The sequence below is a fragment of the Setaria viridis genome, chromosome 2 (assembly GCF_005286985.2).
Source record: "Setaria viridis chromosome 2, Setaria_viridis_v4.0, whole genome shotgun sequence".
NCBI lineage: Eukaryota > Viridiplantae > Streptophyta > Magnoliopsida > Poales > Poaceae > Setaria > Setaria viridis.
Window position 1 is genome coordinate 39,559,952 of NC_048264.2, and position 26,428 is coordinate 39,586,379.

At 43.0% G+C, this 26,428-nt stretch overlaps 2 protein-coding genes across 5 annotated transcripts; one reads left to right on the plus strand and one right to left on the minus strand.

The window, feature by feature from the left end:
* Positions 1-460: 460 nt before the first annotated feature.
* Positions 461-4,405, minus strand: LOC117845362 (COP9 signalosome complex subunit 7). 4 transcript variants are annotated; one of them, XM_034726382.2, is made up of 9 exons: positions 4,107-4,405; positions 3,867-3,942; positions 3,141-3,229; positions 2,577-2,666; positions 2,286-2,330; positions 2,112-2,182; positions 1,232-1,364; positions 883-974; positions 461-744 (listed from the first exon to the last, which is right to left on the minus strand). In XM_034726382.2, the coding sequence occupies exons 1-9, from the start codon at positions 4,272-4,274 to the stop codon at positions 723-725; spliced, it is 786 nt and encodes a 261-aa protein (XP_034582273.1). In that variant the 5' UTR covers positions 4,275-4,405; the 3' UTR covers positions 461-722. The 4 variants fall into 4 exon arrangements, with proteins under 4 accessions (XP_034582273.1, XP_034582276.1, XP_034582275.1 ...); XM_034726385.2 differs by having other exon boundaries at positions 883-988; XM_034726384.2 differs by having other exon boundaries at positions 883-991; positions 4,107-4,404.
* Positions 4,406-19,114: 14,709 nt separating this feature from the next.
* Positions 19,115-26,147, plus strand: LOC117842580 (protein VASCULAR ASSOCIATED DEATH 1, chloroplastic). Its single transcript, XM_034723055.2, has 18 exons — positions 19,115-19,403; positions 19,525-19,587; positions 20,558-20,608; positions 21,617-21,682; positions 21,775-21,870; positions 21,950-22,051; positions 22,173-22,270; positions 22,382-22,545; positions 22,656-22,696; positions 22,771-22,858; positions 22,943-23,029; positions 23,141-23,195; positions 23,648-23,714; positions 23,863-23,959; positions 24,723-24,784; positions 24,879-24,918; positions 25,052-25,332; positions 25,554-26,147. The coding sequence occupies exons 1-18, from the start codon at positions 19,221-19,223 to the stop codon at positions 25,773-25,775; spliced, it is 1,863 nt and encodes a 620-aa protein (XP_034578946.1). The 5' UTR covers positions 19,115-19,220; the 3' UTR covers positions 25,776-26,147.
* The last annotated feature ends 281 nt before the right edge of the window (positions 26,148-26,428 follow it).

A 26,428-nucleotide genomic window follows, 5' to 3' on the forward strand; every position in this document is an offset into this window, starting at 1 on the left:
TTAAACAGCAGTCAGCATTCAGGATTCAGCAAGCTACGAATCAATCATGTATTTATCCTAGATATGCCCTGTCTTCGGTCATAGTTTAGTTAACTCCCTAGATATAGCCTGTAGGGTCATAGTTTTGTCAACTCTACTGGTAAAAGCAGTGGCCAGATGTTCCGCTGTTGTTTGACAGACGTGGGCTGACATTTGTGCGACGTTCGTAACCTTTCGATAAATTTGTTTCCTTTCTCAGATTGTATTTTCATTTATTTGTGCGAAGGTTCAATGTAAAGTTGAAAACCCTGAATCGACGTTGGTGGCGCTGTGCGGTAACAATCATCAGCAGGGAAACTAACAATCTCCTATTGAAACGAGAAATTTCAACAGGAACCTCGGTCATGCCATGACCCCAAACTCTGTGAATGATGAACACCATCACAAGCAGGACCAAACGAAACCAAGCGACAACTTAAGCTACCAAAAACTAATTGGCCATAATCATAACAGCGCCAATTCAGCCATGTGCCATTAACTACTAAAGAAATGCAACATAGCGACGACATTGTACATCTCTACCAAAAAAACGAGCAGTTTTACCAGAAGGCAACAATAACATAGACTCGTTTCAATGGAGGCACACCATAATTGATGCACAAAGTTTCAACTCTGGCGTCAAAAAGTCTCAATCAAGGCATCAGCAGTTCACATGCAAGGAAAGGGTAAGGACTTGATTGAAACTACGCCGGTGGTTGTCGCCTCCTGCAATATCAGTGTACCAAATTATTACAATATAGTTTGGACAACAAAAGTAGCTCATGTAGAAGTAAATATTTGCAGGGAGTTTCGCAACAGCTTATCCACTACTCTAACAATCCCAGAGTGGCCATAGTTTATTACCTTTTTGGTCGGATGCGGTCCTCTTCAAAATCCATTATTCCTCCAGATTCAGAGAGAAAGTCGTCATGCCCCCGTAAGTCGATGTCTGCCTGCTTAAATTGTTCAACTTCTGCCATCAAGTAAGAAACATGGTTCGGCAACACTATTTAATAAACTAGTTGCCATTACAACACGCAAGAAATATAATAATAGAAATCTAAACAGAGAGAGGATGGGTGAAAGGAAGAACGGAAATGAGGATAACAATGCGTGGCATCATCACAAGAAGATGCAAATTTATACCCTTTTTATTCAATTTATTTAACAAGAAAAAAGTAAATAACAAATACTTCAGTATAATCCAGCTCACCTTGATTGATTTTTTGGCTTCTTCCACTCTGTCTTCAAATTCTTTCTGGTGCTTCTTGTTCACCTCACTCATTGTGTCAGCCCACTTGATTTTCTCCTGAATTTGATGCAACAGGCTATCTGATGTTCCCAGCCTGTGCAACGCAAAATGTTTATGAGAAGTCAAGAACTTGTAACAAGAAACTATAATGCCCTTCAGTTTCACCAAATAATGTGCACCAGCAATGAGGTACCACATGTAGCCATAATATATTTATTCATTGCTAGTGATGTGCCAAAACAATATCATCAACATTGACCATATTGTCTTACAGAAAATGGCGATACTATCTGTTACCAAATTAACAAAAGATACCACAAGCTAACAGAAGAAACAGTGGGCCTCTATCCAGTTGAAAGGAAAAACTTAAGAATCACATAAAACATAATATCTTGATTTTTACCCCCTCTGTTTCAAATTGTAGGTCGTTTTGGCTTTTCTAGGTTCATATATCTATGAACCTAGAAAAGACAAAACGACCTATAATTTGGGGCAGAGGGAGTAGTTTGTTACTCAAACAGACAACAGCTTTTAAGAAGCAATACTGGGCACGCAGTTTCAGAACAGCATCCTACTGCAACAAATTATCTCATAAAACTAACATAGGTCAATATCTTGTAAGATGCCAAGAGTATCAAAAAGAATAAATGCAACAGAGAAACAAGCCGTCTATCCCATGAAAAATGAAGCACCATGGCATCAGAAGGTTATATATGAGAAATAAAATTAAATGGGCAACTACGAAAAATAGCATTCACATTTCCAGGAAAGTCAGAACATTTCCTAAACAGGATTCACATTTCCTGGAATGTAGAAACATTTCTTAAATAAGCATACACACCAGTCAGACAAGGTGTCTATCATGTTGTTCAGCTGATCAGGTGTAAGATCTCTCCCAGCTGCGAATTGTACCTGAAATGAATGCAAAGAAAAAAAAATGAAAAAAGGTGATCACTAAACACATAGATAACAATATTAAAAACGATGCTGCAGAAACAGGTTGCAAGCATCTTACCTCAAAGCACCTTCTCAACTGATCCAGCTTGCCTCTAACAATACCCTAAATAAACATGCAGGATATTATGAATTTGATGCCAAAAACGCCGAAGCTGAAGCTAATAGGTGACACTGAAGACTACAGGAAAAACACTGGAAAGAAGAAAATTCCACTACAGATGGAACATCAGATTACTAAGGAAACAATACCTTACCCAATAACACATTTATGAGTCTCACTGGGATGGTTTATAAATTAAAAGTTACATAGATTTCAAGTGTCAAAATTGAAGAGGATGTGAGGGCTCACCGAGTACATGCACTCATTGATGAGGAAGTCTTCGAGCTCTCTTACGTTGGAAACGTCCAACTCTTGCATGAGCTGATCATATGGTAGTATCTAAAGAAATAATTGCAGGGAAAACAGAAAGTATATTAGAATTTCCACAGAAAAACATAGCATTGAGCAGAAGGTAAAATAGAATGCTACAAGAATGTTTCTTCCAATGTTCAGCTAAGCATCATAAATGAACAAGAAAAAAAATATAAGTCCAAGCCTTCCATAAGATTACATCCAGTAAACGTAACATAAGGTAAGATCTTCAGCAATTGGTTATCTATTTCACCAAGGAAAAACACCAATTTTCCCCTTCAGAGTTGATTCCTAAAAAGCTACTGCACAGAACTATTTACCATCATTAGAATAACAAGTAGGAGAGTTAAGAAACCTAGATAGCAAACATGACAGATGAGTGACTACCATTCACATGCTTGCTAGTATGATGGTCACAAATAAGAATCACTTAGTGTTCACAGAAAGAGATGCTATTTATGATTGCTTCAAATATTTGATAAGGTTAGTCAGAATTTGCACCTTAGTTGACTCTGCCAGAGTTAGCACACTGAGTTGCTTTAGCTTCCGGACTTGATCAGGCAACAACGCAGGAAGGGATCCAGAATTACCTACACTTACAGAAAGATGAATTAGGGAACAAAACAATGCATATACATTTCTATAAACCAGTACGAAAAACGGCTTCTAAGTGCAACTTCTAAGTGAGCCACACTTTGACATTAACCACTGTAAATACTGTGCATGCTGACAGCAATAGTAGACATAGATCAAACAGAGGAACATTCCTGCGAACACAAGTGGACTATGCGGTAAGATATAAGCACAGAGAAGCACATACCCTTAATAACTCGATAAACAGTTAATGCACACTCATCAATCATGAAAGTAGTTGGTAAATAGGCAAATTGATCTCAACACCTCAAGTTCTGTTTGCTAGTGTGACAGTGTGACATGTGATGTGCTATCAACTGGTTGACCAGAAAATCAATTTTATATTTGAGACACCAACAATGTTGGGTCCCTCTAAATGTGTATACAATGCTAATTGATCTCAGCATTAGAGCACCATCACCCACCCAATGGCCTCCATCTAAAGTTTCGAAACAATTTTCCACGTCATATTGCCTCTACCCAAAAAACACAATAATCCAAACAGGGCACCACGGGGAAGCCCACAGACGCACAGCAACGAATTCAAAGGGCGAAGCAAAGTAAGAATTGCAAGGGCGCGGGTCGCGATCTTACTCTTGTAGTCCTTCAAGGTGCCGTAGGCAAAGAGCCGGAGTAAGTCCAGCGACGACGCGTACTGCGTGCCAGCGAGCTGCGCAAACAAACAAACGAAACAAGCAGCACAAACCACGTCAGATCGAGCCGCACGCCACCCAATCGCCGCGGGGAAAAAAATAATTAAACCCTAACCCTCGCCCGGCGGCGGGCGCCAAGGGAAGGTAGCGGAGGAGGAGGCCGAAGGCGGGGGCGGCGTACCTTGGAGAGGGCTGGGAGGGTGAGGAGCTCGGAGAAGGCGAAGAGGGCCGGGTGGGAGGTGGCCTCGAGAACCAGCGCGGCGAGCTGCGGCGCCGATGAAAGCGCCGCCGCCTGCGCCGAGAACTGCCCGATCAGCTCCGCCTGCCGCCGCTCCGCGTCCATCGCCATCGCCCCGCCGACGAGAGGGGGCAGCCGCTAGGGTTAGGTTTTGGAGGATCCGCCGGCGCCTCCTGGGGTTTCGCTTTCGGGCCTTCGCTCTCGCGTCCTCTGTTGGTGCGGAGCGCTCTCGTGCGGTTCGGCTGGGTTTTGGTTTTGTGGGGCCCGGTGGTGTGGTGTTGTGTCAGCCAGGTTGCCGCGTATCCAAACCGATGACGTGGAGCTACCGCCGTTTGCGTCACCGCGCAGACGGGGAGGCCGGGCCGCCGGGGGAGGGGCCGTTTATGCGAGAATTTTTTTATTTTTTTATTTTTTATTTTACGAATTTGCAGAAATAAATAGGCGATCCAAAAATTTGCAGAACTAGAACTTTGCCACCGGATCAAACGGCGGTAAAGGGCTACCGCTGTCTCACTCGGCGGTAATAGAAAACGGTGGTATCTTCCCGCATCCGCCACGTCGGCGTCGCAATCCGCTTACCGCCGTTGCATCCGACAGGCGGCACACGGTTTGCAGCAGCACGGGGGACGAGGCTGTTACCGCCGTTCCATCCGGCGGTATCCGGTTTCCGCCGGAGGAGCGGGCGGTAGCAGGCCCCGCCAATTCAAACGACAAGAGCTTGGTAGCTACCGTCGGCTGATTTGGCGGTAGCTCCCCCGCACCTTTAAAGCCATGGAGCAGCCAGCCCCGGGCGCATACGCATGCCCTTTTCCCCACCCAGCGTCAGAAGTGAGCGAGCGAGAGAAGGAGGGAGACGAGGGAGCACTCGGGATAGAGAAGGAAGGGAGGGAAGGAAGAAAGGGAGAGGAAGGGAGGGAAGGAACAAAGGGAGGGAGGAGAAGAGAAAGGGAGGGAGGGAGGAGAGGAGGGGAAGGGAGTAGGGTGGAGATTGAAGCCCGGTTTTTCACTTCGTTTGAGGTATTTTTACTAACCCTCTAGTTTAGATTAGCTCGTAGTTGGTAGATGTAGTAGTTGTTGTAGTAGCTATAGAAATAGTGTAGTGTGAAATAGTAGATGAAATCTAGGTGTTGATATGAGATATAGAAAAATATAGGTTAGTGGATGTATTGGATTTAGCTTAAGTATTTAGATTATAGTAAAATTAGTTTCTTAATTTATTTAGATTTAGCTTGTGTTCTTACCTTTTCAAAATTATGGGATGAATGATTGCCCTTAGCTGAATTCTCCTACAATAATAGCTACCAAGCTAGTATAAAGATGGCGCCTTTTGAAAGCTTTGTATGGTCGAAGGTGCAGAACACCTTTGAATTGGTCAGAAGTAGGAGAAAGAACACATTTGGGATCGGATTGGTTATAGAAACGGAAGAAAAGGTCCGAAAAAATCGTAAACATCTTGAAATAGTTCGGTCCCGACAAAAGAGTTACTCGGATAAAAGAAGACATTCTTTAGAATTTCATGTAGGAAACTTCGTGTATCTTAAGGTGTCTCCGATGAAGGGAGTGCAACGTTTTGGAAACTAAGGTAAATTGGCTCCAAGATATATTGGTCCTTATGAGATTTTGAACGAAAAGGTCCAGTGGCATACAAGCTTTCATTGCCACACCAACTTGCCTCTATACATGATGTATTTCATGTATCTCAGCTTAAGAAATGTTTAAGAGTTCCAGAAGAGATTTTAGAAGATCTGGAAGTTGAGCTAGAACCAGATCTAACTTATGAAGAGAGACCCGTTAAAATTCTAGATCAAAAGACAAGAGATACTCGAACTAGGAATATCAAGTTTTACAAGGTGCAATGGAAAAATCACACTCCAGATGAGGCTACTTGGGAACAGGCAGAAGAATTAGAATCCAAATACCCCGAGTTATTTGAAATTGTTGAAATTGAGTAAACAGTCATCGCTGGACAACCACCCCAACTTCCTTATGCAGAATAGAGAAAGATGTTCGTCTGACGCAGTTTCCTTTCCATTCTCCAAACTAGGGGTTTAGCATTTGGAATCTCGGGACGAGATTCTATTAAGGGGGAGAGGTTGTAACAAATAGGTGTTAAAAAGGTTTAAAAATGGTCATTTTGAGGTTGAGGACAAAATTTGGGTGCTAAGAGAGTTTATTGGCAAAAGTCAACTTTAAGTCAAATGTTGACAAAAAACGTCAAATTGAGATTCAAATTTAGAAAAAGATGAAAAATGCGTGGATTTGGACTTTATGGACAATTGGAACTTAAAGAGACCATTTGAGAAGCAAATGGACCTTAAATTGTCCAAAAAAATCAAAATGATGGATGCTCCAGTTCACTAACTGAAAATAGGAATGACCGTGAATTTTGATTCAAGAGATTTTGAAGAATCCTATGTGGACCTTTGGTTTTATAGGCAAAATGGAACTTTTATATCAAGCTTAGCATGATCTCCAAGTTTGGCATGAAATAATTGGCATTTGAAGTGTTAAGTGGAAATTCAAGATTTAATTGGAGAAGGGGGTGCTGTTCTGTTAAGAAGTACAGACAGTCATTGCAAATTCAGTTCAGTGAAAAGCAAGAAATGGCAGTTAGCTTCAGAGCTAGATTTGGAAGAGAAAAAGAAGGATTTAACTTTTGAGATGAATAAGAGAAGTGTAGAGAAATAGGTTCTCTACAACTTCTATAAAGGAGGTTAGATTAAGTGAGGGAAATGGAGAAAATACAATCTGAACTTTCAGCTCAACCAAAATATACAGTTCTGTCAATATTGGAAAAACAATGTAAAGTAACAGTTTGGTTTCACCATCTTTAGTATAAATTTCTGAGAAATCTAGTGTGGGAGATACATGAGTTCTTGTGAAAATGGAACCTTGGTTAGTTGTAGAACAAAGAGGGATAAAGGATGGATGCTACGGATCCAGTTACAGAGAGTTTTTGGCCGGATTTTGAGTTTCAAAATCTCGGTGCTAGAGTGCTCGCCTCGGTTAATAGTCAATCTATCAATTGAAGTACTCAGTTTACACTACAAGATTGTTTAAAGGAGCGTCGCGAATCGCAATGGAAATTTGGGAGTTTTTAACCTCTGAACCTTGGAGGATTTGAATACAAGCAAGTGTTAATAGACAAGAACAGAGGAAACAGAGACATGCCTCGCCAGTCATACTCGCATGCCGGCCAGCGCGACTCGCGAACCACGTCCGCATCCATGCCCGCCTGAACCTCACCAACATGGCCTCCATGCGGTAAAAGCTTCGTATATCTACTGTTCTCACCCTCATCCATTTTACCCTGTCGTCTTTTCACCGAGCGAATAGAAACTTGCGTGAGCCTGTACCATCTCCGGCCGTTCCTCGCGTCGTCGTTTCCTCCTCGCGAACCACCCACCAACCACCTCTCTAGCTCCACTGCGACGCCCTGCAACCGCTCGTTGTCTGGTTCGTCGCTGCCAAGCCCAGGAATCGCCGTTGTTTTCGTCCGTTCGCCGTTGTCTCGGTGCTCACGGTGAGCTCTCCATGCCGCTGTTCTACCTTCGTTTGGTGAGACGTGGGTGCGTCACAGGTTCATAGGGAAGCTGTAGGTTGCGTCCCCCCCCCCCCCCGTTGTTAGGCCGTCACCATTTGCAGCCATGGTTGGCCACTGGCCAAGCCGCCCGCCGCCATGGAGAGGCCAGTTCAGGCCATCTCCCGGGGGGCCGCCGCCGCCCACGGGTGCGCCGTGACCTGGGGGTGCCTCCCCGGCCTGGCCCCGTCGCCAGCAGGGTGCCGGCCGACGCGCCCCGCCCCCCTGTTGCACCCTGCCTTTGGGCGCAGGGAAGAAGAAGACCCCTGGCGCCAAGGGCCCACGCGCTAGGGAAAGAAAGGAGAAAGAGAAGGGGGTCGGCGGGTAGAAAAGAAGGGGAAAGAAGGGCCGATCCTAGGGACCAGTGCGAGAGAGAGGGGGTAGATAGGAGTGTAGTGAGAAAAGTTTGACCGGAGGTTTTGGATAATCATAGGTTTTCCCTTTTGTAAATAAATAGTTTAAATTCGGTTTTCACCATTTAATTCACGGGAAATTCTAGAAATGTTCGAAAATAGTGAAACCAATTTTGTTAGGATTGTTTTATTTTCCTTTATGCATTAAATTTAAACCTTAGGAAAAATAATAAAATTTAGGTATTTATTTAATGCCTTTTGATTAAGGTATTTAAATAAATGTTTAACCTTTATTAAATGCATAAAATTTTGAATAATGTTTTCTTATTCACAAATTATTATTAAACTATAGGAATTAAGTTTTGAGATTAGAAAATATTTATAATGCTTTCTAAAAATAAAAGAAAAAGGCCTAAGGTAGGTTAGTAAAGAGATTATAAATGGTGGGTTAATCTTTATGGGTAGTTTAGTGTTGGCTTGCAACTTATTCATGAAGATAAGTTGTATAGTCACTTGTTGGCTTACAACTTTATCATGAAGGAAAGTTGTATAGTCATGTGTTCAAAAATTTACATCTCTAACCCCTGCATATACTAAATCGTAGACACCGAAGCTCCAGAAGTGGAATTCTTGGATTTATCTGAAGAACCTTCAGAGTTTGAGGAGATTGTTGAGTTGATCCCCTGTCAAGCCGGACCGTCGGACAACGCTAACCTTTTTACAAATCAAGGCAAGCCCCGGTGCATCTATGCCTACCTAATTTGGAGTTATTATTTCATGTGTCCAATTATTGGTTATTTTCTTTGTGAATGCATTAAGTCTAGGAGTTGATTGAAACCTACTCTTGTGCATGATCCTACCTTGTTTAGAGGACATCTTTGCCACTTGTTCACTAATTAGTAAGTATCCTATGCTTAGTGATGCTTAGATAGTTCAAGCAACTTGCTTGCTTAGCTCTAAGGTAAATTTGGTCATACATGTTAGTCAAGGAAAAATAGCCTGGAAATTGGAAATGCAGACAGAAGCTAGAGATGATAGTTGTGTCTGCTAAATTAATTTGGCTAAGGCCCGATCGTTGTCTTAACCTTTGATAAAGTGAGTTTTACCTGGTTGCTTACTGGGTATGGGACCAGTAAAGCCCGGTATGTTAGTTGGCTCTCTGATCGGGAATATTTCGTACCCGTGCTTGACGTGCTGGAGAATGGCAGGGGTGTAGCTGGAAACTCACATGGAGATCAGGCCAGACGTGGGGTCCCATGTGGGTGTGCGTCCCTGGGTTCGGGTAGTCATATTCCCAATCTTTAGGTGCGGCTAATCGAAAGGTCGTTATGTGCAACCTGGACAGTTGTACATAGTTGGTGGTCAGGGTATCTCCTGCAGGATGTAAATTGATCCGGATCGCCGCAATTCTCGATTATTAATGCACTTGATCACCGTTAAGCATCGTAGTGTAATCCAGTTGAATGCAATATTTTTCCGAAATTAAATATGTTGTATGACTTAGTTCCAACTGGTTGCTAAATATTTTTCGCCATCTAGACTGATCAGGTAACAAACTTAATCTGAAATAAAAGATAAAACTAAGGTTTCACTTATAGTAAGCTCTTTTAGCAAAAATGTGAGTTAGCCAGTACACTAAACAACTATCATTCAGTTTTGGAAAAACTATTTATATTGGTTAGTCGGGTTAGTCTTGCTAAGTACCCCGTACTCAATGGAATCCTTCGTTGCTATTTCACAACCACAACAAGAGTCCGCCGAGGGAGAAGCCCCGAAGAACTAGGGTATTTTTTTTACGAGTCTCATAATACCCTAGAAATAAAACTCAGTTGTTTAACTTTTACCTGGACTAGTTTATGTTTTAAACTCTTAGAACTGCTCTAACCTGCATTGTTAAGTTTGTTTCAAACTATGGTTTGTAATAATTCGCACCTCGATATGTATGTAAAAATGTAATATTTGTTGATACCTTCCCATCGTGGAAGTGATCCTGATGTATGGCTATGGATCATGTCGTGGATGTTTCGAGGAGTCCTAGAGACACTCAATGGACTACCGGACTTATACTATTTTAAGTGTGTTTCGGATAATTGTTGTTCTGACAACGATTAGGCGCACTTAAACCAGTTTAAGTTGGGCGGTTCCGCCACAGCTGGTATCAGAGTCATATGTTGGGATAATCAACAGATATTACGGTTTAAAAAAACAAGACTCTATCTTAAATATAGAAAAATGTGGGTCTTAGATGGCAGTAGTGTTAATTGGTTGATTGTTTTGCAGATGCTAACTGTTTGCTGCGTGTCGCTAGTATTCGATAGTATATTATTAGGGGGAGATTGCGATGCCACCAAGTTTTCTTACGAGTGTGTATATGAGTCTGAAAGTGTAGGAATTGCTGCATCATAATTGCATTTCATATCTTCAAAAATTTTGGGTTTGATGAGTGCCGTTAGACCTAACCCCGCTTCTCTTATCAGATGTTCCAAGAATAAGACCCTCATGAAATTGTTTAAATGGCTATGTACCCAGAATCAGGAGAGGAAATTCATTCTACTATGGAAGAAACTTGATGGCCTTACAAAGAAACAATCCAAAGAGCTAGGCAAGAGGCTGATCAACAGTGAGGCCGATCACCCTGTGTCTCTGGAGGACGTCGGACTGGATGGTCCAAATGTCAGGCGAAGACGGGTAGGTCCATTAAGACATTCTCACATTGGATTGAGCATGAGTCGAAGAAAAAGTTGGCATTACTCTATGACGAGGGAGGTGCTAGGTGGGGTATAATGACTACAAACCTAGTTGAGGTGTACAATTGGATCCAACACGGTGTTAGGGGATTGCCCCTTATTGTTATCATGGAATTCTTCTTATACCGCACCATGAAGTACTTAAGGGAACGGTATGCAGTGGCAAATAAGTCAATGGCTGATAATCACAAAATTTATGAGTACAAGATGACAGAGTACATAGAGGAGGCGCATAAGTATCGTGTTAATGAAGTGGGTGCTGTTGAATGCCGATTCAAGGTTGTTTGCAGGGACAAAGGTCGACTGGGGGGAGGTGCGAGAAGCACACACAGGAGTGCATCATTACCAATGAAGGGTGTGTTTGCTCATGCCAGAAGCCATGATTGTTTCACAGGCTTTACACCCATGTTATTGCTGCATGTATCAAGGCAGGGGGATTTCAACCTCGTCGGTTCATACCACATTACTCCCTTAAGGAAACTATATGGTACACCTGGAGGAACAAGGTTTATGTATTGTTTAGTAGGAAACTTCATAAATAATCCTGGTAATGCCGCATGTTACGTTCCTAACTCTGATCCAGAAATGTTCCAATAGGTCGGGCGACGCAAGAACAGACGCATCCAGAACAACCTGGATCAATCTGAAGTTGGTCCTGATGTCCGCCTCTACTCCAAGTGCAATGAAACAAGTCACACGTACAAGAATTGCCCTGCAACGACATATGGAGGCGGGAGTAACCAAGTTGGACCATCAACAGGTGACGCAAATGCTCCAGAACGTGGTCGGGGGCGTCATGCACGTAGGAACAATGACGGGCTTCTGTGATTCAAGTATGCAGCAGTAGCAATGTGTGTTGTATGTTTATGAATTCGTACATTTCGTCTACTTTGTCATATGTAATCTTATTTGTCTCGTTAGTTCTATGTTGATCGTTAGTTCTATGTTCATAGACTCCTGTAATTCTTAGATTATGGAATGTAACCTAAGTTGTAATAGTAAGACATTGTAATAATTCCATATCATGTACTATTTCATTTACGTTGTGTTTCGAATATCTCATGTCTAGCATATTCTATTTGATTTATGTAGTATTTGAAATAACTTATATGTGTTGCAAATTTTATTATTTCATCACGTAATAATATTATACGTGTTGCAGGTATGGTGGAGGAGGCTAGAGAGGGGTATCAGACCCCCGAATTGCTCGACCCTTCCATGGACGCCCTTCACAGGTCGTTCATGTCAGCCGTAAGGGGTGCCAACCTCGGCACACTTCGCGCATGTGTCCCGCTTTCGACGATGCCGATCGACGCTCGTTGGAATCCGAGGTACATTTTACTAGTTCACTCAATTTGAAGTTCTAACATTGTATTCTTTTAACTAATAAATGGTATGCATGGTTGGTTGGTTGAGGGAGACATGGTTGGTTCTTTTAACTAATAAATGGTGCTGCGGGGCTCCTTCCTCTAGTGAGGTTGGTTGAGGGAGACATGATGGACGCCGGCGTGAAGCGCGCGGAGAAGTCGACACATTTCCACTTTGACATGTCACTTCTAGCAGGCCTTCTTGACCGTTGGCGGTTTGAGACTCACATGTTCCACCTCACAGTGGGTGAGATGGCCCCGACACTTGAGGATGTGTCGCTCCTTTTTGGACTTCCTTGTGCCGGCAGGGCCGTTGGCGCAGAGGACGTGCCGGTTATCTGACGTGAGGAGCTTTTGGCCCGGTTTGCCCACATTTTGCGGAACGATCGGGCCGAGCCGTACCACACCTTCAGCTCCACACATGGGCCCACGAAGAAGTGGCTCATGCAGTTCAGTGTGAGTACTTATTTACATGACTTTTGATATCGTTATAGCTAAGTTTTGCGAATTTGTCAACTAACTCGTATTGTTGTGCAGGTCGACTACATGAGAGCCGCCGCCGCCGACGCCACAGTTGCGCGACACTTGGAGGCGTACTTGCTGTGGCTCTTTGGGTGGGTCTATTCTGCACGTCCTAGGGGAACTCGGTGCCTAAGCACCTACTTTCTTATGCGAGGGCCATAGTGGAGGCCCCGCTTGACGAGGTTCCATAGTACAACTGGGGTTCAGCTGTATTGACGGCGACCTACAGGGGCCTTTGCACGGGCTGCTGCAAGGTCAACTCGATGGAGCCTATCTTCGTCGGTTGCCGTTGCTTCTTCAGATGTGGTCGTACGAGTGCTTCCCGATAGGTAGGCCACTCATTAACGTGCCCCCTACCCGGTGTTGCCTTTCGACCACGACGACGTCGACAGACCCACGATGGAGTCGTTGTGGTGCTTGCGAAAGGTACGATACTACACCTACAATTACTCAATTCATATGTTGTATGCATTCATATTTCAATTACTAAACCTGTTTGTGAAATATTTTTTTTAGGGATCGTGGGTTAGAGTGTAGACGAAGAAGTCGTACCCAGACTTTGCCGGTCAGTTCGACGCTCTTGTCGACACCGACGTGAGGTGGACCCTAACCCCAGCGGACGTCCACGCTCGTGCCTCGCATGGGCTGTCTTCAGTGTGCCTTCGAGACCGGGAGTACTGAATGACGAAGAGGCCACTGGTGTACGACATCCACGTCAAGGATTACGCGGTTCACCGTGTCATGAGGCAGTTCCGCCGGTACCAGGAGTCCCCACTTCCTGTTGCTCACATCATCCCGGCCGACGTTCACAGGTACACCCCATCTAATCATTTTCCGTCTAATAAATATTTTGCGTTACTCTAACCCGTTGCATGATGCATATGTTAGGTGGACCCGTCAGGGTGGTGCTAGGCCAGCTACCCAGTGGGGTCTGAGGATGGTTCCGTACGTCGAGATGTGGGCGGTCGCTTTGGAGGAGTTAGTGCACGAGGACCATCTACACGATGATGACGCTTTCGCAGCGTACCTGTAGTGGTACTTGCCGAGGACACGTGTGCGTGTCATGCACGTTCCGAGATAGCCACCGATAGAGACCGCACCTGTGACGCAGACCTACCCGCGTTCCAGGAACGTGAACTCCAGTGCAGGCTCCAAATTGGCTCGCGAGTGGTGGAAGGCGTGCCAGTCAATTTGACTTGAAAATTAACAAGGTAAACATTAAATCCCTAAGCCGATCCGCGGCTAAGCCTCTCAAACTCATGGGTAGGCATTTTTGGAATAAACACCACAACAAATAGATATTTTAATGTAAACATGCGGTGTAAATAAATAAAATATTAATGGCATGTGCCATCAGCTATGTCAGCTGACGGGCTAAGATAACGTATTGTAACACAACAACCATAAAAGGGGAGTCCTTGTTAACCATGCGCTAAGCTAACAAATCTAGCCAATGTCTTGATAAGTGTATTGAACTCAGACAAGATAACACGAACAGAGGGGATTGGCATCGATGTACTAACTTAAAAGATTAGAACATAGCAACAAGGATCAGTCGATGCTGACTGTACACAAGCCAAATACATTAACAGATCTTGATTAATGTCTTGATAGGTGTATTGAACTTAGACAAGGCAACACGAATGAGAGGGTATTAACCTCGATCTGACAACGTAAAAGACTAGAGCACAATCACCAAAGACCTTTTGCCTACCACTTACAAGTCTATTAAGGTAATAAAGTATAATCAGTGTCATGACCGTGTAATTGAATTTAGATAAGGTAACACGGAGAAAGGGCATTAACTTCGACCCGTTAATTTTAACAGACAGGCTCACGGCAGCAAGGTCTCACATGCACCCCTATCGGCTCAATGACGTCATCATGCTTTCGTGAGATACGAATAAGACCCGATCGAAGCATCGACTCTCAATGGTAGCACGTTGACGTCAGAGGCTTGACGGTTAGTAATACAAGGGGCAGGGGTAAAGATCTATCAGACCTAGCTATATAAAGCAGTAAAGCCATGCAGAGTCTACCAGCCGATATGATACGATAACTGTGAATGTTTAAACAAGGCAAGGGAGCCGATGAAGACAACCTAACCAGATCTAAGCCGTTTGATAACATGAGCAACGTTGAAAACAAGTAGAATATTGAACAAAGCCTAGAAAGTTCTACGTGCAATCTAAGATAACTCGATAACTAGCCACACAACAATATCAGGATATAAGACTTAACTTAGAAAGTTCTGATAGAGGTTGTAATGACCGGGTGACGGTACTTACAAGCTCGCTTGAGATCGAAGCTGATGCAGCCTTACACGCTAGAAGGAACTCGTCGAATCTACTCTACTCCTACTCCTAGGATTTGGCTAGGGGTACATATTTATATCCTGGACTAATGACTCCTACTCGTATAAGACTCCCTAATAATAAAAGAAAATATTAAGATATATGGACTCTAATTTCCCTTTCCCTTGTGTAGAATCAAAGCTTTCTCTGGCCTTCGCATGCATGTACTGTCCTTTCCTTCTTAATTAATCAATCCGGCCACCATCCTTTCTTTAATTACCTTGCATGCAGTCTAAAACGTCACTTTCCAATGTATGTACGCATGCAAATAATCCTCATGACACATGCAGCACCCGTCTCTACATATATGCATGCAACTCCGTACGTCATACTTGCAGGCCTCCGTACGTCATACAAACAAAATCATCGGCTTGGTTCCCGCTGCCTGTGACTCCCGCAGACGTATGGCAGTGGCTGATTATCTTCCCTTACTTTGGATTATCTGATTTTGTCGGTCAAAATTCGGTATCAACGAGCAGCTAAATTATGAATCTTGGCATCAATCAACTATAGTTGACTTTAGTTAAAGACTTAAAGGCCATAAAGTGGAAGGAGTGTAAACAGTAGTAGAAGAAACGGTCAACCATTCGCTCGGTATACAATAAGGTGTGAATGTGTGACATCAACATTGTTTTTTCTGCCTTTCAAAAAAAACATTGTTTTTCTGGACTTTTGAATGTCACCAATTGTTGTATGTCTCTGAATATTTTGATGGGATGCTTGAAATTGATGCACATTTTCTCCGAAGTACTCTGCTGAGTCATGCCATTATTACAATTTAGCGGCTCGATCACATCACGCTGTGGAGACACTGCCAATTTCTAGAGGATCACTATTAACGGATCATTAACTTTAGGTCTTGCTTAAAACACCCATGGACCTTGACCTCGATCGAAGTCAAGCATTGTGAACACAAAGTGGATGACGAAAAGGCTCGCTGTGACTGTGATCTCTCTTCAAAGATGTAGAGTCCTTGTTTGGGCGGAATATTTTGCTTTCGCGACAAGTTATACTCTGTTTTTGGGAGACCATAGAATACAGCCACAAATCTCGTCCAAGGTCTTGTTTACTTGCCAAAGCTGGGAGGTGCCAAATTACTATTACAGCACTGTAGCACACTGTAGCGTTTCGTTTGTATTTGTGAATTATTGTCCAAATATTGACTAATTAGGCTCAAAAGATTCGTCTCGCAAAGTACAACAAAACTGTGCAATTAGTTTTTAATTTCGTCTACATTTAGTACTCCATGCATGTACCGCAAGTTTGATGTGATGGGGAATCTTCTTTTTGCATAGTGTCAAAGTTAGGAGTTGGGGGTGAACTAAGGCCTTGTTTAGTTCCCAATTTGGGAGTGCCAAAGTTGGGAGTTTGTCATAAATGCGCAACTGTAGCATTTCGTTTGTATTTGTGAATTATTGTCCAAACATTTATTAATTAGGCTCAAAAGATTCATCTCGCAAAGTACAACAAAACTGTGCAATTAGTTTTTAATTTCGTCTACATTTAGGGGGTGTTTGGATACGAGGTGCTAAACTTTAACAGTGTCACATCGGATGTTCGGATGCTAATTAGGAGAACTAAACATGAGCTAATTATAAAACTAATTGCAGAACCCCGTGCTAATTCGCGTGACGAATCTATTAAGCCTAATTAATCCATCATTAGCAAATGGTTACTGTAGCACCACATTGTCAAATCATGGACTAATTAAGCTTAATAGATTCGTCTCACGAATTACACTCCATCTGTGCAATTAGTTTTGTAATTAGTCAATATTTAACACTCCTAATTAGCATCCAAACATCCGATGTGACAGGTGTTAAACTTTAACACTATGGAGCCAAACAGGCCCTTAGTACTCCATGCATGTACCACAAGTTTGATGTGATGGGGAATCTTTTTTTTACATAGTACCAAAGTTGGGATTTTGGAGGAAACTACACCCGGCCAAACGGACCAAATCGTCAATCGGGGTTCCAAGCAATTTTGGCTGTGTCTCGTCCTGTCGGATGTACGTCGCGGTCGCGTGCGGGAGGCGGGCGCCGACGGCCACCGGTGCCGCGTCGCCGTCGCCGTGGCTCCACGGCCCGGCCCACCACCGCCGGGACCTCACCTCTCCCTGGCCAAACCCGGCACGCTTCGTGTTGCCCCTGCCCCGAGCCCAAGCCCAAGCCCAAGCCCCAAGTTTCTTCGATCGATGGAAATCTCGCCGTGGCGTGCCGGTGCGGGCGTGCCGACCGACGACTGCCACTCAACCATAGTTTTCGCAACCTCTTGCTAATTGCTAATCATAGATGGCGGTGTTTTTCTTATAGGCGCATTGCATGGACGGGACGCAACGCAACGCGCGGCGATGTGATGTTCGTGGAGTCCCGTACGTGTAGAATATAGTGGCACTTGCGTGAGTGGTTTTGGACTTTGGGTATTTTATCACCGGCGGATTTGGCCGTGTCAGTTTGTGCTGGCTGCTATGCCGGCATGCCGCCAAACTAAGAACGGACAGGCTAGGATTGTTGTTTGGATTTGGATCAGCTGGCCTTATCCGACCGTTCTATATTGGGATTCGTATTATTTTTCCCAACGAGATATAGCATGTTGGCTAACTTTGCTAAGTATTATAGTGCTGTTGTGGATATAACAATCCCTTACTTACGTGAACTAACTATTTTTTTTTATCTTAGGAGAAGTTATATGATGTTGACATGGACGATGGAACCCCCGCGAGGACTATAATAGATTTGACACACCATGATGGAACCCCCAACAAAGACTATAATAGATTTGACACACCACCTCATACATTACTTGACTTATTGCTAAAAAGAATAGATTACTTGACATCCTCAACCAAGAGCAAATTACCCACAATTGCTATTCACCTACCCTACAATCTAGGAGAGCATATCAACGACGTGCGTTGCGTACATCATGTCGAAGGTTCTATTTTTGAAATGCAAAAAGAAACAAATGTGTACATTAGAAAAGCAACATTTTTATAACACACCATGTCTTTTTACAGTACAGAGTTAAGGAACTTAATGAAACGAGTCCCAAGCTGTGTCGTGACTCGACAAGCATTGGGTGGCTGCAACAATGGTAGGAAAAGATGGCAGCGATCAAAATTAGGATATGTTTGGTTGGGTGGCCAACTGCTAGCTAGGCTAGTCTAATGTAGCTTTTGCATATTTGGTTGCCTGTACAATGACCTTAGCTAAGCCAACCTAATGCAGGACGCTCCTAGCCGGGCTTCACTAGTACGCAGGAAAGCCCCAGATAGCTGAAGTCGAGGGTTCCCCTCACCTCCTCCTTTCTCACCGCTGCACGTCTCCTACACGGTCGGTGGGGACCGCTCGACAGCGCACAGCCGGCAGGGCCCGTGCATTGGAGGAGCTCGAGCATGGTGGGCAGGGGTGGAGCTGGAGCCTAGAAATCTAGCCCAAGCCCATTACATCCTATTCTGATGTTCCAATCTATAAAAAGAAGTATCGCCCTTTTGTCGTTCTGCATCAGCACGAGTGTTCATCCTTTCTAACCGCGGAAAGGAGTAGAGACGATATTATGTATCTCTTTGTAGTGTTAAAGAAAATGTTAAGCTGGACCACCGTGGTGGCGGAGGACCGAGGCACGAGGCGTGGTGAAGACAAAGCTTCCGGCGATAGTGGAGATGAGGGAAGAAGAAATAGGAGGGCAACTTCACCTGTGCCTTGTATAGGGTTAGAATAACGTGTACTCCGTAACACTTAACCTCAGGATAACTGATTTTCTACGATAATTGGATCCAGCAAAAGTGCAAGCCGAGTAGCCGACGGCCGAACCCACCAGAGCAAGCTCCTCTGTCCGTCGTCTTCTTCGAAAGTCTGGAACGGGCGGCCGAACCCAACAGCAGAGGAAGGCAAAGGAGCACGAGCAAGACCCAGGGCCAGGCCACGGAGCCGGAACACGTCACCGTCACGCACTCTCATCACCGCCCTCGCTTTTATTATTTCAAACCCCCCTTCCCCTCACTTCACCTACCCTTCTCTTCCAATCCTCCCACCACCCTCGGCCTCCCCCTCTTCCCGGCGAGAGGCCCCCCTCCGGCGCCGCGGGACCGCCCCTGGCCGACTGGCTCCACTCTCCCCCGCGCCCGCCGGCATGGCCTCGCCCACCGTCGCCTCCCCGAGCCGGGGGAGCCCCGCGGACACCCCGACCACCGCGCCCTCGCCGGCCTCCCCGCCGCGGCGCCTCGCGTCGGCCCCGCCCGCCGTCGACGCGTCCGGGGGATCCTCCCCGGCCTCCGCCCACTCCGGGGAACAGCTCTCCGCCCCCGACGCCTCGGTGGGTGCCGCCGCGCGCGCTTGCGTGCGGATTCGATCACCGCCCCCGGAATCGCATCACCTCGCTCTTTCCCCGCTCTCCCGCTTGGCCTCTGACGTGGCGCGGTTTTTTGATCGTGCAGAGCCCGCTGCTCGCGAGCAGGAGCGAGGAGTACAGGCTTCTCTTCCGGCTGCCGCCCGACGAGGTAATTTCGACGCGCGGCCGATTGGGGTCGAGTGATCCCTAGCTCCTTCCCTCGTTTCTGCGATCTAGCTATTGACTTTGGGTCGTGATCGTTCCGTTCTGGTAGAATTTGGGTGCCCAACCGGTCGTACTTGGGGCTGAGGTGATTTGATTTCGTGAGGGCTTTGACTTTTTTTTATAACCTGTCGTTTTCTAGGACAAACCGCAGCATAATTAATCTGTTGCTCTGAACCATGGCGAAATCGTAGTGTGTGAATTTGGTCTGGTCTCTCAGTGCACAGTTTCATTGCAATCCTACCAAGATTAGGAACTAGGTAACTGTGCTGGTTGAGTTTCATGGGGATGAAACTCCTCTCACATATGATGAAACTCCCCTTTCTCTCTCCTCCTCTCCTCATAAAGACCTTGCCAAGTTAGCAAAATTGCTGATGTGGTATGGATTTTAATGCCCATGAAACTCCCACTGAGACTGGCCTAAATCTTCCGTGCAGTGGCACTGTTGGTTGAATTACAATGAGTGAATGTAGAGTAACCTTGCTGTAATTATTACTACTGATCTTTTTGATGATTTGCCTTTATTCCATACTAGGCATTTTGTAGTTACATGAGTGTCTTCGATGTCTTAATTTGGTTGATATTTGATTGAATCACTATCCAAAAAGGAAGATTTTGAGTGATAAACGTAATTGTTTTCCTGATAGTTGATACTAGTCTGATAGTGATTTTGAGCAATAATGGCCTGTTTCCATATAGTATGTCTAACTAACATGGCCTGTTGCTGCATATGCCAAGTTTATCTTTTGATTCAACAGCAATTTTAGGGTTTTGCTCTGGATCTTGCTTATGGACTATCATGTCCACTTGAATAAAGGAAAAAACTGATTTCCATGAATGTCATTTGGATGCCGCACCTTCATTTTTGCAAGTGAGCATGCAGCTTCTTTGCTTACTCAACAATTGGTGTTGTCCAGGTTCTTGTGCAAGATTTTAACTGTGCGCTCCAAGAAAATATTCTGCTTCAGGTACTTTTTTGTGACGTCATTCTGTTTTACTTCATGCAAGTTCCTAAATAATCCCCTCCATAACTATATGATTAAATACATCTATCTATCATCCGTTATGACTTATGACTCCCTGGTATTATTTGTAATGACCTGAATTTGGTGAAAAATTAAGTTCTGTTGTGGGATCTCGGATCTTTCATGTGTACGCCAAGAATCAACAATATAAATATACAGTGGGCAATTCAGTTCAAATCTTGCTCTGATTGAATTTATTTTATCAGTTTAGGGCATATACGTCGATCATTATTCAGTTCAAATATGTCGTCAAATAAACCAATATATGTGCATCACATAAACCTATCTAAACCTAAATCCATCGATGCTCAATCTTGTAAGAGAATGTGCTGTTCCTATGCTGGTTTGGCAAGTGTAATATTTCATCCAATTAAAAATCTCCCAAGCGCATCTTATGCACGAATACTTAGATTTACTGGTTACATGATACCACAAAAGTATATATCTACTCTTATCGGTACATTTTTATTTGATTTTTTAGAATTACGAACTCTTTATTAAGGAAGGCATAATAGGAGTGCACGTTTTCTATTAAATTTGTGTTGCTTTTCTACTAATTATATCTCCTATTCTAGAGTGACAAATAGACGAGTTTGGCGTGTTTTCTGAATATGTACCAATGTCTCTGCTCGGAACCTTATAGCCTCAAATGAAAATGAGTAGTTCTCCACTCGTGAAACGACAGACGAAAGGAATTGGAGGGACCGTAAAACACTTGTGCCTTCTTAAAATAAAGTTATATCTCCTCTTTAATATTAAAGCTATCTGCTACCCTTGCTACCTTAACGGTTTGCCTTTATTTTTCACGCATTGCTATACCAGGTTGTTTGACAACTGTAAAATTGCTGATAAAATTGCAAGCTTAGCTAGTTTTATTTTTTCAGGAAATATATGTAACTTTAATCTCAGCATTCGTAATGAACTTTGTTACTAAATTTTGTTATCTTGCAGGGGCATATGTATTTATTTCTTCACCATATATGCTTCTACTCTAACATATTTGGATATGAGACGAAGGTATAGATCATCTAAAGACAGTGTCACCATATATACTGTTCTAGTTTGCCTAGTTGCACTTCCAGAAATTCTGACATTGTTCCTTTATCCAGAAAACAATTCCTTTGCAGGAGGTGACAGATGTTCGTAAAGCAAAGACAGCTGCCATTTTTCCTAATGCCATTGAAATTGTTGCTGGTAGTAAAAGGGTAAGGGACCTATCGTTATGTATAGTTCTTGTACGTATACATTTTCAAATATGTTGGACTCATGTTCTGTTACTTTCAGCACTTTTTTGGATCTTTCTTAACACGTGATGAAGCCTATCGAATTATAGTAGATGGTTGGGAACAGCATGTTAGTGATGCAAGATTACTCCTTGAACGTCAGGTTAGCAGATTTTTTTCTTCAACCACATGGTAACTTCAATTTTTTGACGTGGAGCTGCCACTTAGGAGTGGTCGTTTGTTTCTAAACTTTTGTTTGCATGTGATCTTTTACTGTACTATAGGAGACAAAGTCAGCAAGTAGTAGTGAAGAAAATGGTTATGTTTTATTGGAAGGAACAAAGGAATCTAAACAAGATGAAGATTCATCACAACAGGACAGGTTTTTTGCATTCTGATACAAAATGCTTTACATTTGGGTTTCACATCTTCAAATGGACTTATTTTCTCCATAATTATTTATAGTTCTCGATTTAAATGTATTGGACTGCAGGTCTGTCAATGGTACAGCTGTCTCAAGTAGTAGTGCTGATGGTAGTGATTCCAACATCAATATTTCCAGAAAGTTCTCAAAAGTTGAGGAGTATGGAGCTGAAGACAACATCATTGCACTAAACCCATTCAATTTCGAGCCAGTTGATGAGGCTGCTCCTAGTGGTTGGTTGCGATCTTCCTTTTCCTGTTCATTTTTTATCGTTATTAATTGTTTTCTAGTCACTCCTTACAATACTGTTTTTTCTAAACTGTCATCATGCGTTTTCTTGCAGTACCTGAGTCTTATACTCTGATCACGGAGTCAAAGTTTCAGGTTTGCAAGATTTTATTTTTTGTAGTAGTATTGACAATTACTTTACACCCACACCACTAACATCCTAAAAACAGGTGCCTGTGGAGGTCCTCTTCAATTTCTTATTGTCAGATGGTTCTTTTGACTTTTTGGATGATTTCCACAAAAAATGTGGTGACAAAGGTTAACTCCATTTATCTTTTGCGTATACATTAAACATCTTTCGTCAATTAAACTATTTTGAATTGTGATCTGGATGACCTGCAGACTTCAGTTGTTCCAAGTGGCGTTCAGATGAACAAGGAGGACTCGTAAGGGATGTCTCGTTTTTGCATCCAATAAAAATTTATCTTGGTAAGTCGAGAGCTTTCTGCTAACAGTTTGACTCAACGAATTGATCAAAAATGCCATGTGCTATAACTTGTTTTCTCAATGCCCATTTTGATTACTATGAATTGCCTTTAGGTGCAAAATTTGGGACTTGTCAAGAGGTTCAGAAACTTCGTGTTTACAAAAACAGGTTGGTATAAGATAGTTCCATTTGCAGCCAATCAGATTGTGTTTTTTCTAAAGCTTTTTGATGGTTACAGAATAAAAAATTGAGATGTAGTTCTAGCACTTATTTCAGTGTCAGCTTTTTGTTGGTTTGATTGGACTTTGCTTTGTACCTGAACAAAATTCACGTCTTTCTTAATTTCTTATATTTGGACTTTAGTTTGATTAAGTTGCGTTCTTGGCACTTTATGTGCATCTCTTAACTTTGTAATCTGATGTCCTGCTTTTGCGTAATATTTATCGATTTGGCATGTAGAGATGATAGTGCTAGCAATATTCTGTTATTATTGTTGTTGTTGTTGTTGTTATTATTATATTGTGTTACCACATACTTGTTTCTTGTGGTTCATGTTTCCCTCCTGAAGAATAATTGATATTGAAGCTTCATGGTATTAACCTTGTTTGACCTTTTTGCAGGCATCTAGTGATTCAAACCTCTCAATCAATTGGTGATGCACCATATGGGGACCATTTCACAGTAGAGGTGAGGAATCTGTGATGTTATAATGTTGGTTTTTTTATTTATCTTGGAATTTCCTTTTTTCACAATGGAATGTAATTTTTTTGAGTTTTCATTTCTCCTCTATAAACTTTTGTTGTTATATGCCATATAAACATTGATTTGCCTGCAGGGGATCTGGGATATTGAACAAGATAGCCTAGATGGGAACTGTTGTTTCCTCAGGATATATCTTAATGTGGCCTTCTCAAAGAAAACCATATTTAGAGGTAAGACCGTAAGACACATCCCTCGTATGCTGAATGTTCTAGTGAGAACCATATTTAGAGTTCCGATGGATCCTTGCATCCTGGATTACCCAGCACTCTCAATATATCACTCAATATGCTTATATGCCTTCAGGATCCACCTCCACCAACTCTATTTTCCGTGAGACTTCAGTTTTGAGTTAAGCCAACATATCGGGTTGTTTGGCTCTTACAAACTTATATGTTTTCTTATGGGAAGCTTCATCTTATGTTTTAATTAGCCAAAACATAACTTGCTAAGAAAACAAATGCCCCAGTGCTACAGCCTATACGAGCTCTATATTTCCCCAACAGTAGTGCACTTTTTTCTGAATATTTTTGCTATTTTTTATGATGGCGTAGTTGAAAGAATATACAAAGTAATACATCTGAGTCTCATAAAATGGTTTGCCTGGTTACAAAAGGCACAAGCAGTTATATTTTGTAAGTGTAGGAAACCCCTGCAGCTCAATATGTCATATGCTCTATCTGGCCAAGCTCCTAACTGGTCATGCTATTTTCAATTAAACTGAGGGGTTTAGTTCAAAGAAATGAATCACTTTGAATAGAACTGTGGGGGTGATGTAGAGACTTATGCAGTTATGCGCTCAGATCTTATACTGCTGATCAAATTCCATATGTACTCTAGTTTGGCCTTTTGTATTTAAACTATCTTTACGTTTTTATGTTAGTGCAATTAGTTTATTCCAACAGCAAGCTTATTCTTTAAATCTCTAAATCACAGGGAAGATAGAACAGTCAACAAAAGATGAATGCCGTGAAGTTTTCGGGCTCTGGATTAAGCTCGTATGCCTTTTCTCACACCATGACAATATTGCTGAGTGCTATTTTCCATTTCGAGCTGTATATAATCTTTTTTCCCATTTCATTTTTTTTGTAGGGTCATGATCTTTTGAAGCAGGAGAACAATCGACCGAAAGGTATTTTTCTAGTTCACGTATCTATTATTTCCTCCAGCTTCAACTTTTCTTGATCCGAATTGCATCCTGTTTCACTGCAAAGACTTAAGTTATGAAACAATTAAATGACTATTTTCTCCATCCACTCTTACAGACGCTTCTGGCTCAACCAATGCTGCTCTTCAGTTAGGGGCTACAGAAAATGGGGAAAATGCTGTGGAAAATGCAGTGCCAATGGCTAGTTCCGCACAGGATGAATCTGGTGCGAGATGCCTCATTACTCCTATTCAAGATCACCAGCATAGAGCAGGAAGAGATTCTTCTGTAGCATCCACTTCACAAGAATTGTGGGGTTCACTAACATCATATATGAGATCTAGGCAACTAGGTCCAGTGCTAGCGGTGGCACTGGTGGCTTTCATTATCCTAATGCAGGCAAGTATTTTGGATTCCATGCACTTTGTTGCAAAGGGTTATTTGATTACTGCTGGTTGTTTGTGCATTCAGTGGTTTGATTACAGAATTTTTAATTTGCACAAAGAATGATCTTACAAAACTGAACAAAGGAGGAATCTGAACATAACTAGGGGTCTCAAAATGCTAAATTAAGTACTTACTCATTTCCAACTGTTCTGACACACTAACTTCTGTTTCAGGTAACCATCATAGTCCTACTAACTAGATCCCCCCAGGTCCAAATGTCACCTCATGGGATCTCCACGGGCAGCAAAGAAAGCATAGAGTGGGTGCAGAAGCGCCTCAGCTTATTAAGCGAGGAGATGCAGCTAGCCGAGGCGCACATGGAGAGGATGAGGCACGAGTTTGCCTGGCTCAGGTCTCATCTGGAGAGACTGGAGAGGCTGAGAGGCAATTTATGACTGGTGGGTGTACATGAGGGCTGATGCGGAGGTCGCAGCGTAAACACGGGCACAAATACTACTCAGAGGTGTAATGTTCAGTGTATTTTGTTCTTCGTTTTTATATATAGAGCGTACAGTTGCACAGAGGAGAGGAGGTGGAGTACAATCGCCGTAAGGTGAAATTGCGAAATCCCGTTATAGCATTCGATGTAAATAGTTGGACCCTCCCATTGTGTTGTGGTGTGTGCACTGCGAGGTTTGTGTCATCCTCGCGTCAGGCAATCACATTGTTGTGTATACTAGACTTATTATCTATTGCTGATTGCACAACACTGTAAGCAAAAGCTTTACGTTCTGGTTCCGAGCGTACCATAATTGCTCTTATGTTTCGATCTGATTCTACATTTCACATGAAGCTGTGCTATGAACAGGCTGTCATGAACAGATTGGTTGCTGGAGTCAGCTCTGAGATAAAGATAATTCTTTGCAAGAGGTCCGCTCTCAGCCGAGGAAGTTGCGTTGGTCTGTTATTACCAATTAAAATTTTATGTTTTATAAAAAAAACGTTCGACGCACCTCAATTCGATTACACGTGGAAACAACGAAGGGCTGGCGTGAAAAAAGTAAACATGACTGTTAATAAGGATCAAGCCATCTCATATTTGAGGCCT